The 14,813-nt window shown below is 40.6% G+C and overlaps 1 protein-coding gene across 1 annotated transcript in view; it reads right to left on the bottom strand.

Moving 5' to 3' along the window:
- Positions 1-8,850, bottom strand: part of XPR1 (xenotropic and polytropic retrovirus receptor 1) — a 254,560-nt gene extending 245,710 nt beyond the window's left edge. Inside the window, exon 1 of the mRNA XM_064370708.1 lies at positions 8,711-8,850. Coding sequence (XP_064226778.1) covers positions 8,711-8,779 — 69 coding nt within the window. The 5' untranslated portion in view covers positions 8,780-8,850. The remainder of the gene's footprint in view (positions 1-8,710) is intronic.
- Between the last annotated feature and the right edge of the window lie 5,963 nt (positions 8,851-14,813).

The raw sequence follows: 14,813 nt of genomic DNA, 5'->3' as shown, positions 1-14,813 counted from the left end.
TCAGACCAGGCCTAAATGTATGTATGTATAACTGAATGGATTTATTCATTTTTCATAAAACAGTAGGATGTAGGAATTAAGAGCATGGGCTCTTACAATCTCCACAATTAGCTATTCACAATTAGTATCAACATAATCAATTATCTAATGGCTCCAAGATTCAGTCTCAGCCCTGCCCGCCCCCGCCCCTAGAAACACAGCTAACAACCTTACAGCTTGCTATAAGAGATGTTTTCAAAGAGCTTACCACAGTGCCTGATACAGTAAGTGCTCAAAAAATAACAGCTGCTGTTACTGTCATTACTACTGTTATTTACAATTTCTGTACAAAAGCAAGAGCTCCACATCTGATTTGATTTGATTTCAAATTCTGGATCCATTTACTTACCAAGTATATAGCCTTAAGCAAATTACTGATCTTTGTAAGTCTGGGTTTCCTCATCAGTAAAATGGAGATAATAAATCAACTATCTTACAAAACTGTTGTGAACACTGAGATAACATATGTAAAGCAGCTAACACCTGGTCCCTAACTGCTCAATAAATGTTAATTCCTTTCTCCTTAATGACAAGCTTATCACACTTCCGCTGATTCAATTTAGAGAAAGGAGAGTGGAATTAGGGATCAGATGAGATCCAGGGAAGCCAACTTTCTTTTCTCCACTGTCCTTGCTCTGCAGCAGATACCAGACACTCTTCACCCAGGGACTCCTTTATCTTCTTCTATGTTTGATAAGACTAGAGAACCTTTTTTCAGGCTATCTTCAAACTTTCTTCTGGAAGAAGTCCAGTGCTCCAAGGCAGTAACTCTCAAAATGCTTTCGGGTCCTCAAAACCCTTTCAGGGAACCCAAGGAGTCAAAACTATTTTCATAACGCCATAACTTCATTTGCTTTTTTAACTCTTACGCTTTCACGAGGATACAAAGGAGTTTTTCGAAGCTACTGCTATGTGATGCCATATCTCTGACGACTAGTAGAAGGTTTGCTTATACACTCATGTTTTAAACATTTCTCAGTTTTCATTTCTAATATAGTATATGTATCATGGACACTGGAATCCTCAATAACTGTTAAGAGTTTCAAGTGGTCCTGAGACCAAAAAGTTTGAGAACCACTACTCTAAGGTATAAAAAAAGCCCACAAAGCACATGGATTACTCTCTAAATTCCAACTTTGCCAAATTTAGCCTGGATAAGTAACTCACACAAAAATAACCTAAAAACTTCCCACTTTTCTCTATGATTAAATTTCAGTCCTTCAATCTTCAAAAAAATCACTTGTTCATTAGTTATTTACGAATAGTCAATAACAGAACTGGATTTTAGGATTTATATCTGATTTCTGGTCCAAGGTCTTTCTAATACAGCAGGTCATCCTCAATTAATAAGAGATGACTGGCCGGGGGTGGTGGCTCATGCCTATAATCCTAGCATTTTGGGAGGCCAAGGTGGGCAGATCACCCGAGGTCAGGAGTTCAAGATCAGCCTGACAAACATGGTGAAACCTCCATCTCTACTAAAAATACAAAATTAGCCAGGCGTGGTGGTGCATACCTATAATCCCAGCTACTTGAGAGGCTGAGGCAAGAGAATCACTTGAACCCGGGAGGCGGAGGTTGCAATGAGCCGAGATTGCGCCATTGCACTCCAGTCTGGGCAACAAGAGCAAAACTCCATCTCAAAAAATTAAATAAAAATAAAAATAAGAGATGGCTATGCTTTCTTAATATATTAAGCCTCTTGTTACACAGATTGTGAAAATTTTAAGTTATGTTTACAGTAAATTAATTATATTTTCCTTTGACCCCTAGCAAATAAACCATTTTTAAAGGGTTTTTGTTTTTTGGTTTTTTTCAGACAAGGTCTCACTATGTTACCCAGGCTGGAATTCAGTGTGTACTTTAGTAGAGACAGGGTTTCACCATGTTGGCCAGGCTGGTCTTAAACTCCTGACCTAAGTGATCTCCCTACCTTGGCCTCCCAAAGTACTGGGATTACAGGTGTGAACCACCATGCCCAGCCTAATTTTTAAAAGATTTTCTGATCAGTCCCTATACATACCACACTTGCTTGGTGATGGGAAGAAAAAGGTGACTAAATAGCAGTCTGACTAAACAAATGAGACTTTAAAGGGATATAACTTAAGTTATACAAAAGTAATTCAAATTTATAAATAACCATGTTCCAAGTCCTCAATCTTCAGTCTTCTCTTTATACACCATGTTTTAATTTTGAAAATACTATGTTGACTGAAATACAAAATCAAACACAACATACACACAAATTTGGTGTGTGTATGTGTGTTGGTTTTCTTTTTTGTTGTTGTTGTTTTTTTTTTTGTTTTTTCTTTTTTTGTTGTTTTCTTTTGTGTGTGTGTTGGTTTTCTTCTGCTATTTTTAAGGTACTGAAAGCATTGAATGACAAATCAGCCTATAGCAAAGGAAAACTTCTGTAAATTTGTGGAATGAACAAATCAAATGATTTGTAAGGTATCTGTTCATGAGCTTTCTCTGCTGCCTTCTTTTAGCATTTACTAGATAAGGAGAGAACTGAAAAGGCTAATACACTGGGCAAGAACCCGGGTGAACTCTGACACTCTCTCATTTCTAAAGGCTACCTCAATACCAGGCAACCCACAGACCAGCTGTGGTTAATCTATACAAGTTGGGCAAAGTCTTCCAAATTTTTATTATGTCAAATCACTATTTAAAAAAAAAGTTTTATTATGTATTTCCAATATATGCGTATTTATTAATTATACCAATCTATATATGTGTACAACGTAAAACAAAATTGTTTAAAAAAGAAGTTTTAAAAAGATGACATAAGGATGAAATAATTTTTACCTTTCATTTATGAATTAGTACAAAAATATTTTTGATCTAAGAAATTATCAATAACAATGCCTTTAGAGAACATAACTGGAAAGTTTCATTATTTTTTTTAATTTTCTTTAAAAAACAAAAAAAAATTTAAATAAATAAAATCTTAACATTTTATGATACAGTATTTCAAAGGTCTGGTTCAAAGTTCAGAAATGATTTTATTTTGAAACTTAATTATAATGGCTACAAACTGAAAAACAGACCTCACGAAGGCAAGTATATAATATATATACTTAGGGTCAAGTTCACTGTGACTGACAGTAAATGTAAAACCATACTTTAAAGAGTTAGTTTAGGCCAGGAGTGGTGGCGCATGCCTATAATCCCAGCAATTTGGGAGGCCAAGGCAGGCAGATTACTTGAGGCCAGGAGTTCGAGACCAGCCTGGCCAACATGGTGAGACCCTATCTCTACTAAAAATACAAAAATTAGCTGGGTGTAGTGGTGCACACCTGTAATCTCAGCTACTCAGGAGGCTGAGGCATGGGAATGGCTTGAACCTGTGAGACAGAGGTTGCAGTGAGCTGAGATCAGGCCACTGTACTCCAGCCTGGGTGACAGAGTAAGGCTCTGTCTCCGGAAAAAAGAAAAAAAAAGGAATTAGCTTAATGATTTTTAAATTTTTGGCAAACTTCTTGTCAAGTCTACTAAAGTATCATTGTTTTTATCTGTAATTTGGCTGCCAAAAAGCTAGTACTAGAAGGTAGAAACGTCAGCTCTGTCATTTTCTTGTTGTTCACTTGTGCTTGCATTATTGGTATTATTGTTACGGCATCTTTACAGGAGTCTTTTTAAGACGTGTATTTCCTAGGGGTGGATTTGGCTAAACCTAGATAAAAATTTATAGATTTATTTAACTACGCACCCATAACTGGATTAATGTTTTTCTGCAAAAGTGAACAAATAAGTGAGAAAGTCACTGGCAATCCTTCTGTGTTCCTCTGAATACCTGTGTATGACCTCCTTAGCAGGGGTACTGCATCAATTCATTTATTAAATACTAGTAAAATTTTATTTCTTCCTTTTCTTATGCATAAAAGTGATTAAAATTAACAGTTCTGTCTTCCCTTACTTTTCTTTTTTTGAGATGGAGTCTCGCTCTGTTGCCAGGCTGCAGTGCAGTGGCATGATCTCAGCTCACTGCAACCACCACCTCCCAGGTTCAAGTGATTCTCCTGCCTCAGCCTCCTGAGTAGCTGGCACTACAGGCGTGCACTACCATGCCCAGCTAATTTTTGTATTTTTAGTAGAGACGGGGTTTCAACATTCACCATTTTGGCCAGGATGGTCTTGATCTCTTGACCTCATGATCCGCCCACCTTGGCCTCCCAAAGTGCTGGGATTTCAAGCGTAAGGCACTGCACCTGGCCCCCTTAGTTTTCTAATACTGTCTTCTCTTACTCCATGGGAATTTTAGGTACATTCCTTTGGGGCTCACAACTCAAATACACCTGAAATTCCTACCCAGCACAACTCAATCATTCTCTTAAATGCTTCCCAGATTAGGACTGAATTTGAAGCTAGGACTAATTTTCCATGGTCATCCCAGGTCAAATAAGATTCTTAGGTTCTTATGATCTGGGCCTTCACCCAAAAGCTGATCCAAAACCAACCTTCAGGGATAAATGGACAAGTATAATCTTTCCAGGATACTCTCGCAAACACACTTAAAGATAATGAAGAATAGTTATAGTTTCCTGTCTTTACAACATTCATTCACTCACTTAAGAAACATTTGTATATGCCAACTATCTCATTGACGCAATCATTTACAAGTGTTACCTTAAATATACTATACGATACTTTCATTTACAAAAGTGTCTGAAAGAAAAAGTGTGGTTTGTGCCCCATCGGGTGGCCAAACTGGAAATTTCAAACAAGTTACAGCAAGGCAAGTTAACCCTACCTAATCAACATAATACCTTTGGGAAACTGAAGCCTGTAACATGAGTATTCCCATGAGAGAGTTCTATAAATGAAAATCATAATAACGTTATGGTAATTTTCCTTATACTTGAATACAAGGGAAGTGTAGTGCATGCAGAACCTCTCCTTTCCAAAATCCTGCAATAAAAAATTAATTCATGACCATCCCTTTTTAAGTTAAATAAGAGAGTTTCATTGGGTTAACATCTTATTCACAGATCAAAATATCATCAAAAATTTTTGAAAGATATTATTAATTTTAAAGAATGCTATTATTAGTCCTGTAAGTTCTGTCTTCTTCATATATCAAACATAATTAAACCATTAAAAAACACAGAATTTGAGAGCTGGATGAGTCCTTAAATAATATGGGGTTGTGAGCTTAGAAATCAAGTCCAATTCTCTAACATTAAAGAAACTTAGATGTTTCTTAGCTAAAAGAAGAAATGATTTCATCAGGATCACACAGTGTGACCTGACTCTCAAAGCTTACATGTGCTCAAGAGACATACACACATATTCCTAACAAGTGGCTTAACCCCTCTGGACCTTAGTTTCCTTGTCTGGAAAAACAAGGTAGATAATCTTTAAATTCCCTGTTAGCTCTAAAATTCTGTACTTCAAAAACCTTGTTATTTTAGTATCATACAAAACAAAGTATATACTGAAAAAAAATCATTCCTGGGTCCTGAGAAACCAAAGAAATACAGGGCCCTAGGGAAAGTCAGCAACCTAACGCACCAAATATATTTGCTTCTCTTGCTAATATTCTGCAAAATATTAACATGGTCATACTAGTCTATTTGGTTGAAACCAGTCTCAGTTAATTTTGATTAATCAATTGCAGAGCTTTAAAATACATAATCACTAATTCTAAATTTTTTTTAAAAAGCTCTTATAAAGATTTATTGATGTTCTACTTTATATGCCAAGACTGATACTAAAATAGATTACTGGAAACAGGAATAGTCTCTGCTTGTGATTATTCTTTGTAAAAACTACTTACAAGGGGATTCAACAGATTTTCTTTATATGGCTTCTCCATGCTGGTCTATTATTTTATGCTTTTATGCTTTATTATTCTGCCCATGAAGACTGAATCTATGAACACAACTTATTTTTAAATTCAAAAAATATAATAATTTTCAGGATATTGATGGGTTATTACCATTAATGATTTTAACAATTCAAGGAATAAAAACCATTAAAAGTTAAATCAAAAACTTATGAATTAGAATGGGCCTTGAAAAGCTCTGGCCCCTATATACTTAGTTAATGGAAGAAGAGCGAGCCCGGGAAAGGCAAAAAAGATTGTTCCAGGTCTCATGGCTAACATATACAAAAACTACCATTTATTATGTTACCATATATACATATTATACATAATTAAATATGATTATAGATGTAAAACAAAATTTTCAGAGTCTAATTCTCTGCTTATTTCACATAATATTTAATATAGCAAAATGACACAAAAACCAAAGAAGCTGAACAGTTCATACTGATTCACAACACTAGAAAGCACCCTAGGCTAGAAACCAAGGGTAATACACCAAAATTTCACCACCAGTGCTTGAAAAATAAATCCCAGCATCTGTTCTACTGACAGTGTTTAAAGAGTATCATCTTCACATGAGAACCTACAGTTTAATTCATTATGAAAAGGTCTTTTTCCCTAGCAAATTTTTATGGATGTCCTTTTCCCCCAAAGTTTTAAACTGCTAAAATTCCTGGACTCTAAAGACTCATATTTACATCTATTACTTTTAAAGGAATAGCAGCAACTCTTCAGAAACAATACACAAAACAAAGATTCCAACTCTACAAAATATTCTTTGACTCCAATTTACAAAGAAAGGTGCCCCTTATTTAATTTTGCCTACCAAACGAGTTTATCTAGGACAGGAGTCATACAGTGGGAACTCTCTGCAGAATCAAATTTCAATTATCCACAACAAATGAATTTTTCAAAACATAATTTATAACTGGCCTGAGAAAGATAATGCAGACACAACACACTCTCAGGAATTTTGCACCTCTGTGACCAACCTACAGTAAACATTTATGAACAGTACCCAAGTAGACAATGTGAATGAGGAGTCCCAGAATCACTGTGGTTCCTCCAGCCACAAAAGTGACATTTACAAATGAAGAGGGTTCATTTTCAAACTAAATTATGCTTCTCTTTCCAGTCCCAGGTATTGCAAATTAACACAATTCTATGAAATAGTTAAGTGTTGAAACATTTAAAATGAATCATAGCATACATCCAGCCACTAGCACTTCTGCCCAAAGCATTCCGTGCTTTATAACAAATATAAGATGTGCTTCAGCATGCTCCTGTCCTGTGCCTCTATGAAGAACTGGCAGTGGTGCTGAAAATTACTACTAGAAAGACGACAGACCAATATCCTTCTTTCAATAAAAACCATCACTTGGACTCCAGCCAGGGTTTTAAAATCGAATGTTATTAGAAACAATAAATCAACTCTGCAGGCTGAAATGTTAGTCCCTCATTTCATTCATTCTTACAAAACACGGCCACAAAACACTGCAAGAAATTAAGTGACAAGAAAGTATTATTAATTCCTGGTCTTTCATTTCTAGCAATAATCAAATACTCTAGGTTGCAATATTTCACAATATTCAAGATTCTGTTTAACCTGGATCTCTTTCCCTGTCTTCCTCAATATTACAATGGTTATATGAATAAATACACTCCTTACTATTGCCCAAACCTCCTATCACTAAACTTATATAAAAATTAAATGGTGAACTAAAATAGTTTAATTCATAAAATCTAGCTAGGTTATGTGTGTTCATACTGATTTTGTATTCTTTGTTCCTGCACACAAAATGAATGTGAATTCCTGGAGGTTACAGATAAGTCTGTCTTTATCCAGAAGCTGAACTGCCAGCTACTGAGAATAACCTATTGCAATGCTTAAAGCCTCTTAGGTATCTTGTCTTCTGAATATATAAATGGGTTCATTATCTTTACTTTTCCCTGTATTAATGTAAGGTTCCTTACTATCCATTAAATCCCTTCCTGGAGTATTAGCACAGAAATTGAAAGGGAATGGGGAGCATGATTTCTGTAATACACAGGTAAGGTATATTGTTTACAATATACTAATTTTCTCCCCAGCTAGCAAAAACTTAACAGAAAATATAAAAATGTAATTATCTTCCCTCCATTTCAAACAAGAGGCAAAAACAGATGTTATTACTCCGTAGACTTCATGCAATCAGTAAAAAAGAGTCTTATTATCAACGCAGAATAGTTGATTACAATGTGTTTACAAAAACTATAACCACTGCATATGTGATACACACTTAAGTCAAGTTTCAACCCCGTTACAAAGCCTTTGTCAATAGCGGGCAAGTGGGAAAAAGCCGAAGGGCTCTGTGGAACGAAGGAAATCACTGGAGGGGCTTCTCTTGGAAGAGGATTCCTTGGTGAGAGGTGAGGAGAGAGAAACAAGACCTAACCTTGGCGAGGGGGCGCTCGTCCAGGGTGGGGACGAGAGGTCAGGGCGAGTGGGGAGAAGGGGATTAGCGTGGAACCGCCGCGCCCCAGAGCTGCCCTCGCACCGCGACTCCCCCACCTGCAGCTCACCCTCCCACCGTTCACCGGCCTCGGCCCGGGCTCCGTCAGTTCTCCCGGCCCTCCGCCTGCATATCCGTTACCCCGGCGGCAGCGGGGCTGCGGGGGAGGGGAAGGGCAGCGGGGCCAGGAAGCTGCCGGCCGCGGCGGGGATGCCGCAGTGGCTCCCCGCGGCAGCTGGTCAAAGTCTGCCCGGGCACAGGGAGGCAGCCGAAGCGGAAGGCGGCGGTGGACGTCAGGGCGAGAAGGTGGCCCCTCCGAGTCCTCCCACACCCCGGCCGCTGCCGGTACCTCATACTGGATGTATTGCTTCCTCCACTCGGGAGTGATGTGCGCAGAGAGGTGCTCGGCGAACTTCATCCTGCCGTCTCCCCCTCACTCCCACTCGGGTCCAGCAGCTACAGGCGGCGGCGGCGGCGGCGGCGGCGGCGGCGGCGGCGGCAACAGCGACTCCGACTCCTCCCCACATGGGCCCAGGCGCGGCGCGGCTCTGCGCTTCTCTCCTCCTCCGCCGCCGCCGAGGTCTCTTCAGAGCCGCCCGCCCGCCATCTTCCTCCTCCTCTCCATAGCTCCGCCCCTCCCCGCCCTCTAGACGTCATCGCCATGGTAACCGCCTACACCGCCCAGACCAAGGAGGTGCTGTAAGGGGTGGGGTTTGGGTACGTTTCTAAAGACTCCGCCCCTTATAGGCTGTACGTGCTACAGGCCCCTCCCCGGACCTCTTCGGTCTAGCTCCTTGGCCTACAGTTACTCCCTACCGCAGGCCTGGGAAGCAGCAGTGTTGTTATTGCAATTAATATTAATACCATAGCAACAATGATCCACACAAGACGTTTATATTTACAAAGAATTGTGCAAAAAAAAACTGTGCAAATATTTTTCCATTTTAATATTTATTCTTCATAAAACCTTTTGGTTTTTGGTTTTCGAATCAGCACTAATCCAAACTAAGTTGCTAAAGCATATAGTTCACGACTAAATAAATGTATTTAAAGGAACAGTATTTTACATAATCTAGGTGCTCAATAAATGCTCGTTGAATTTAATTAAAGACATCAATGCCAAAAAGTGCATGCTGCTTCTGAATTTCAGTGTAATTGTCTAATCCCGGGGGCTATCAGAAAGGCCATTAAAAGCACCAAGCGCAGGTACCAACTACAGTTGTAAATTGAGCTTCCTAAGGTTAGGGGTGAGGGTTGGGACGGAAAACAATGTTGGAAGGAAACAGAACCCCCTAGAAGTACAGCTCTAAGCCCACCCCAGTAATATCAGAAACAAGCCTAGCGTCCAGGCTGGACTGTCCCTGGGAAACATGGGAAGAGATCACTTATATAGCTCTGTACTACATTGAGTGTGGGAGTGATTTTCTTGGAAGACCCGATTTAAGACAGAAACCAAGGTCCTGCCCTGGGTGGAAGAGATTTAATAATTTATTGAGGACTCACTGTCCCCGTACCAAGTACTGTTCTAAACCTCTTACATGTACTTTGTCCCTTAATTCTAACAATTTTTTTTCAGTCTTGCTCTGTTGCCCAGGCTGGAATGCAGTAACACCATCATGGCCCACTGCAGCGTTGACCTCACAAATTTAAGCAATCCTCCCACCTCAGCCTCCTGAGTAGCTGGGACTACAGGTGCACACCACCATGCCCAGCTAACTTTTTTGTTTATTTTTGGGAGAGATGTGGGTCTTGCTATATTGCCCAGGCTGGTCTTGAGCTCCTGAGCTCAAACAATCCTCCCACCTAGGCCTCCTAAAGTGCTGGAATTTCAGGCATGAGCCACAGTGGTCAGCCAAACCCTCACAATGTTGATAAGACTTCAAAATTTACTAGGGAACTACTATGCCTGGGGCAGTATTCTGAGATATAAATCTCTGCTGTAGTCTTTTGTTTCTCCATGTACTTTTTCCCTTTCCCTTCCCCTTAACTTATGCCAATAGGGGTTCTGCAATCGTTTCCCCAGGAGACAGATGACACGAGATGGAAAATAGACATAGGCTATGAGTCTTTCCGGCTTTTTCTGTATAAAAGCCTTAACCTCTGGTGAAAGGGTAATCAGGATCAAAAAGAAAGAGAGAGAGAGAGAAAGGAAAGGACAGGAAAGGAAGAAAGAAAGCAAGAAAGCAAGCAAGCAAGAAAGAAAGAGTGAGGATTCCTCTCACCTCAGACCTCCCTCTGCTCACCATAAATATTCCCCTCTGCTGGAGGTAAACCTTGCCAGGAGAAAGAGACAGGCGAAAAGGAACGTCTGTGCTACCAGGAAGGAGGCAAGACCACAGAAAGGAAATGGCTGTATGTTGTGCCTGGGAAGAGGGAAACAGGGACAGCTACAAAAGAGGTTCCTATTCCTGGGCCTTCAGCCAGTCATGGACTAGAATGGTAAAATCTTAGTAGCAACCCTGGTGGACCATGGCACGTTGCTCCCAGCAGCACCATACCTCCACGCCTTAATTGTGCACAAAATTCTGGAACCATGGCCCAACCCAAGGAAGTAAGGAAACCCTCAAAACTCTCTCTAAAAAACAGTAATTCTAGATTTTTCTCATGCCTGATCCAGAGCCCTGCCACCCAGGACATGACAATCTTAATTTATCCACAGAAGTAGATTTAATAATAAATTTCTTACCAGACTCAGTGGCTCATGCCTATAATCCCAACACTTTGGGAGGCTGAGGTGGGAGGATCACCTGAGGTCAGGAGTTCAAGACCATTTTGCCTAATATGGTGAAAATCCATCTCTACTAAAAATACAAAAATTAGCAGAATGTGGTGGTACACACCTGTAGACCCAGCTACTCAGGGAGCTGAAGTGAGAGAATCGCTTGAACTGGGGAGGTGGAGGTTGCAGTGAGCTGAGATTGCACCACTGCACTCCAGCCTGGGTGACAGAGCGAGACCCTGTCTCAACATAAATAAATAAATTTCCTATTCCCAGCATTATTTTTGGATGTTTTACTGATAGAACCATCAAATACTTAGTATTTATTGAACACCGACTCTGATTTACTCTGAATCAGAAGAGCTCCCTGACTTAGACTTTCTTTTGTGAATAGGCAAACAGCACTTCATTTAACGAAGCTTCATTGAGGCCTGTGATATTCGTCATGTCACTTTAGGAACGAAGGACAGTTCAAAAATAAATAAGACTCTGTCTTTTCCTTGGAGGAAATCACAATTTAGTCAGAAAATGGGGCCAGGCGTGGCGGCTCACACCTATAATCCCAGCACTTTGGGAGGTCGAGGTGGGCGGATCATTTCAGGTCAAGAGTTCAAAACCAGCCTAGCCAACATGGTGAAACCCCATCTCTACTAAAAATACAAAAAAAAGAAAAAATTAGCCAGGCCTGGTGGCACATGCCTGTAATCCCAGCTATTCAGGAGGCTGAGGCACGAGAATCACTTGAACTCAGGAGGCGGAGGTTGCAGTGAGCCAAGATTGTGCCACTGCACTCCAGCCTGGGAGACAGAGCAAGATTCCATCTCAAAAAAAAAAGAAAAGAAAAAGAAAAAGATGGGCAGATAGACCAACAGCTCTTAAACTACCGTGCGATACATGCTATAATTGAGGTATGTGTAAGGAAACAAACATCCCAGGATCAGAGAAGCTGATTGGGAAATCCAGTCTTAGCTGACTATCTGACAGGGAAAAAGACACTCCAAATATCCCAAAGGCAAAAAGCAAAAAGTCAGAATTGGTTTTTTGTTTGTTTGTTTGGTTGTTCGTTTGTTTTTTGAGACGAAGCCTCTCGCTCTGTCGCCCAGCCTGGAGTGCAGTGGAACGATCTTGGCTCACTGCAACCTCCACCTCCCAGGTTCAGGCAATTCTCCTGCTTCAATCTCCTAAGTAGCTGAGATTACAGGCATGTGCCACCACGCCCAGCTAATTTTTGTATTTTTAGTAGAGATGAGGTTTCACCATGTTGGTCAGGCTGGTCTCGAACTTCTGACCTCATGATCCACCCGCCTCGGGCTCCCAAAGTGCTGGGATTACAGGTGTGAGCCACCATGCCTGGCCCAGAATTGTAAAATAACAACAGGAAATTTTCCAACCAGAGTATCCTTTAAAGCAGCCAAATGTCCTCTCTCAAAGAAACTGATATGGTTTGGCTGTGTCCCCACCCCAATCTTATTTTGAATTGTAGTTCCCATAATCCCCATGTATCTTGGGAAGGACCTGGTGGCAGATAATTGAATCATGGGGGCAGGTTTTCCCTTGCTGTTCTTGTGATACTGGATAAGTCTCATGAGATCTGATGGTTTCATAAAAGGCAGCTCCCCTGCACACACTCTCCTGCCTGCCGCCGCCTAAGACATGCCTTTGCCCCTTTTTCACCTTCCACCATGATTGTGAAGCCTCCCCAGCCATGTGGAACTGTAGGTCCATTAAGCCTCTTTTCCTTTATAAGTTATCCAGTCTTGGGTATGTCTTTATTAACAACATGAAAATGGACTAATACATCTCCCTGCTTCTGCCCCTTGTCTCCCAGTCTGGCTCCCACATCACCCGAGTGCACTCCCCTTACTGTATTGTCAATAATAATTTGTATCAGACTATGAGGTCCTTGAAGACAAACTGCTCATCTCTTGTTTTCTCCAATTTAGCACAGTGCCTGGCACCCAGGCATTCAATAGAGGTTGAAGGAACAAAGGAAAGGAGGGAAAGAGAAGCGAAAGGAAGAAGGAATGAGGAGGCTGCACGGAGGAAAGTTGTAGGAAATAAAGTTAAGTTGCAACAAGATTGTGAAGGAGTGGTTCATGGCAGCATAGGCAGCGTGGGGTCTTTGAAGAAGGTTAAGCAGTGAGTGACAAACTCAGGTTTGGAAAAGCAGGATAGTGTAGCATCCTGGTTTTGAACACTAGTTCTTGGGAGTAGACAGGCCTGAATTAAAATCTCAACTCTGACATTTACAACCTGCGTGACTTTCGGCAAAGTGCACTAGCTCTTAAAGCCCGGTTTCCTCATCTCTTAAATGGGTATTATCACACCTCCCTCACATGTTGTTTGGAGAATTCAATGAGATTCCACATATAAAACACTTAACATAGTGACTGGCCCCTGGTTTAACATAAAAATTAGTAGCCCCACAAAAACATCTGTCAGCAGTCTGAAGCATGGACTGGGGTGAGGTCAAAGCCAAAACAAATCTATTAACAAGCACCTATGTAACACATGTGCCAGGCACTGTTCTAGGCACTTTACAAATACAAATGTATTTAAGCTTCACAAGAATGCTAAGAGACAGCTACTATTGTTATCTTCATTTTATAGATGAGTAAAGTCAGACATAGAGGTTAAGCATCTTACTCAAGAACACCCCCTTAGTAAGTGGTAAACCTGGGTTTGAGCCCTGGCAACCCAGGGAGTCCTTGCTCTTGAGTACTGTATGATGCTGACTGTGAATGCAACAACTCCAGCCAGTTGGGATCATGGACAGAAGGAGGCGTGACATGTGACTCTAACTCTAGTAACTGGGTAGATGCTGCTGCCACAAACTGAGACGAGAAATGAAAGCAGAGAGCAGCTCTGGGGCACTATGAGATGTGGCGAACATGAAGGAATCCATGGAACATGCAGTAATCCAGTTGGAAAGACTGATCTAGAGCTCTAGAAAGAGAAGCTAAGACAAAGCTGAGGAGCCATTTACATTTAAGTGATAATTAAGTCTGGTAAATCTGCAGAGAGAGAGCACAGAGTGAAAAGGAAAAGAGCCCAAGGGAACGTCCTGGTGCGAGCCTGATAAAGAGGATGGGTCAAGGAGGGAGGCTGAGATGTGGTCAGAGGCGGCAGCAAGACTATTTGGAGAGAGTAGTGTCAAAGAAGTCATAAAATGAAAATTTCATTAAGGAGGCAGTGATCAACAATGTCAAATGTCATAGAGAAGTTGAGTAGGGTGACTCCTAAGCCACTGGGTTTAGCAAGTAGAGAGTCATCAGTAACCTCGGAAAAATGGCTTTGATAGCACAAAGGGCTACAAATGGCTGAACAGTGAACAGCATTTTGTTTTTGTATATCATAAATTGTGTTTATTCTGTGTACATGTTTTAAGATGACCGGGAGTGAGAACTTAATAGTATACTCGGCAGTTTATCTAGAAGTTCATAAGTGCTGAGTCGGAACACTTTATATTTATCACACATAATGCTAAGTTCTGGAAGAGTTATACTTACCACAAAGTAACTGTTCTAAAACTTAGAATTATGTGTGATAAAGTCAAGACTGGTGATCATGCTGAAAGGTGAAGAGCTGACCTGCAGAGAGATCAAATCTTAGGCAGTATCGCCCATTGAAACGGAATAAGCTAGCGTGTCTCAGGAGTAAATATACTTTCAGTACAGCTCATACTCAGAATTATATGGGACCTAGTTCAGTTTTAAAATACAATAGACTTGTC

Source organism: Aotus nancymaae, unplaced genomic scaffold (genome assembly GCF_030222135.1).
Source record: "Aotus nancymaae isolate 86718 unplaced genomic scaffold, 86718_ANA_hifiasm-v0.15.2.pri h1tg000108l, whole genome shotgun sequence".
Lineage (NCBI taxonomy): Eukaryota > Metazoa > Chordata > Mammalia > Primates > Aotidae > Aotus > Aotus nancymaae.
The sequence above is the reverse complement of the archived record's forward strand: the minus strand, read 5'-3'. Positions and strand labels throughout refer to the sequence as shown.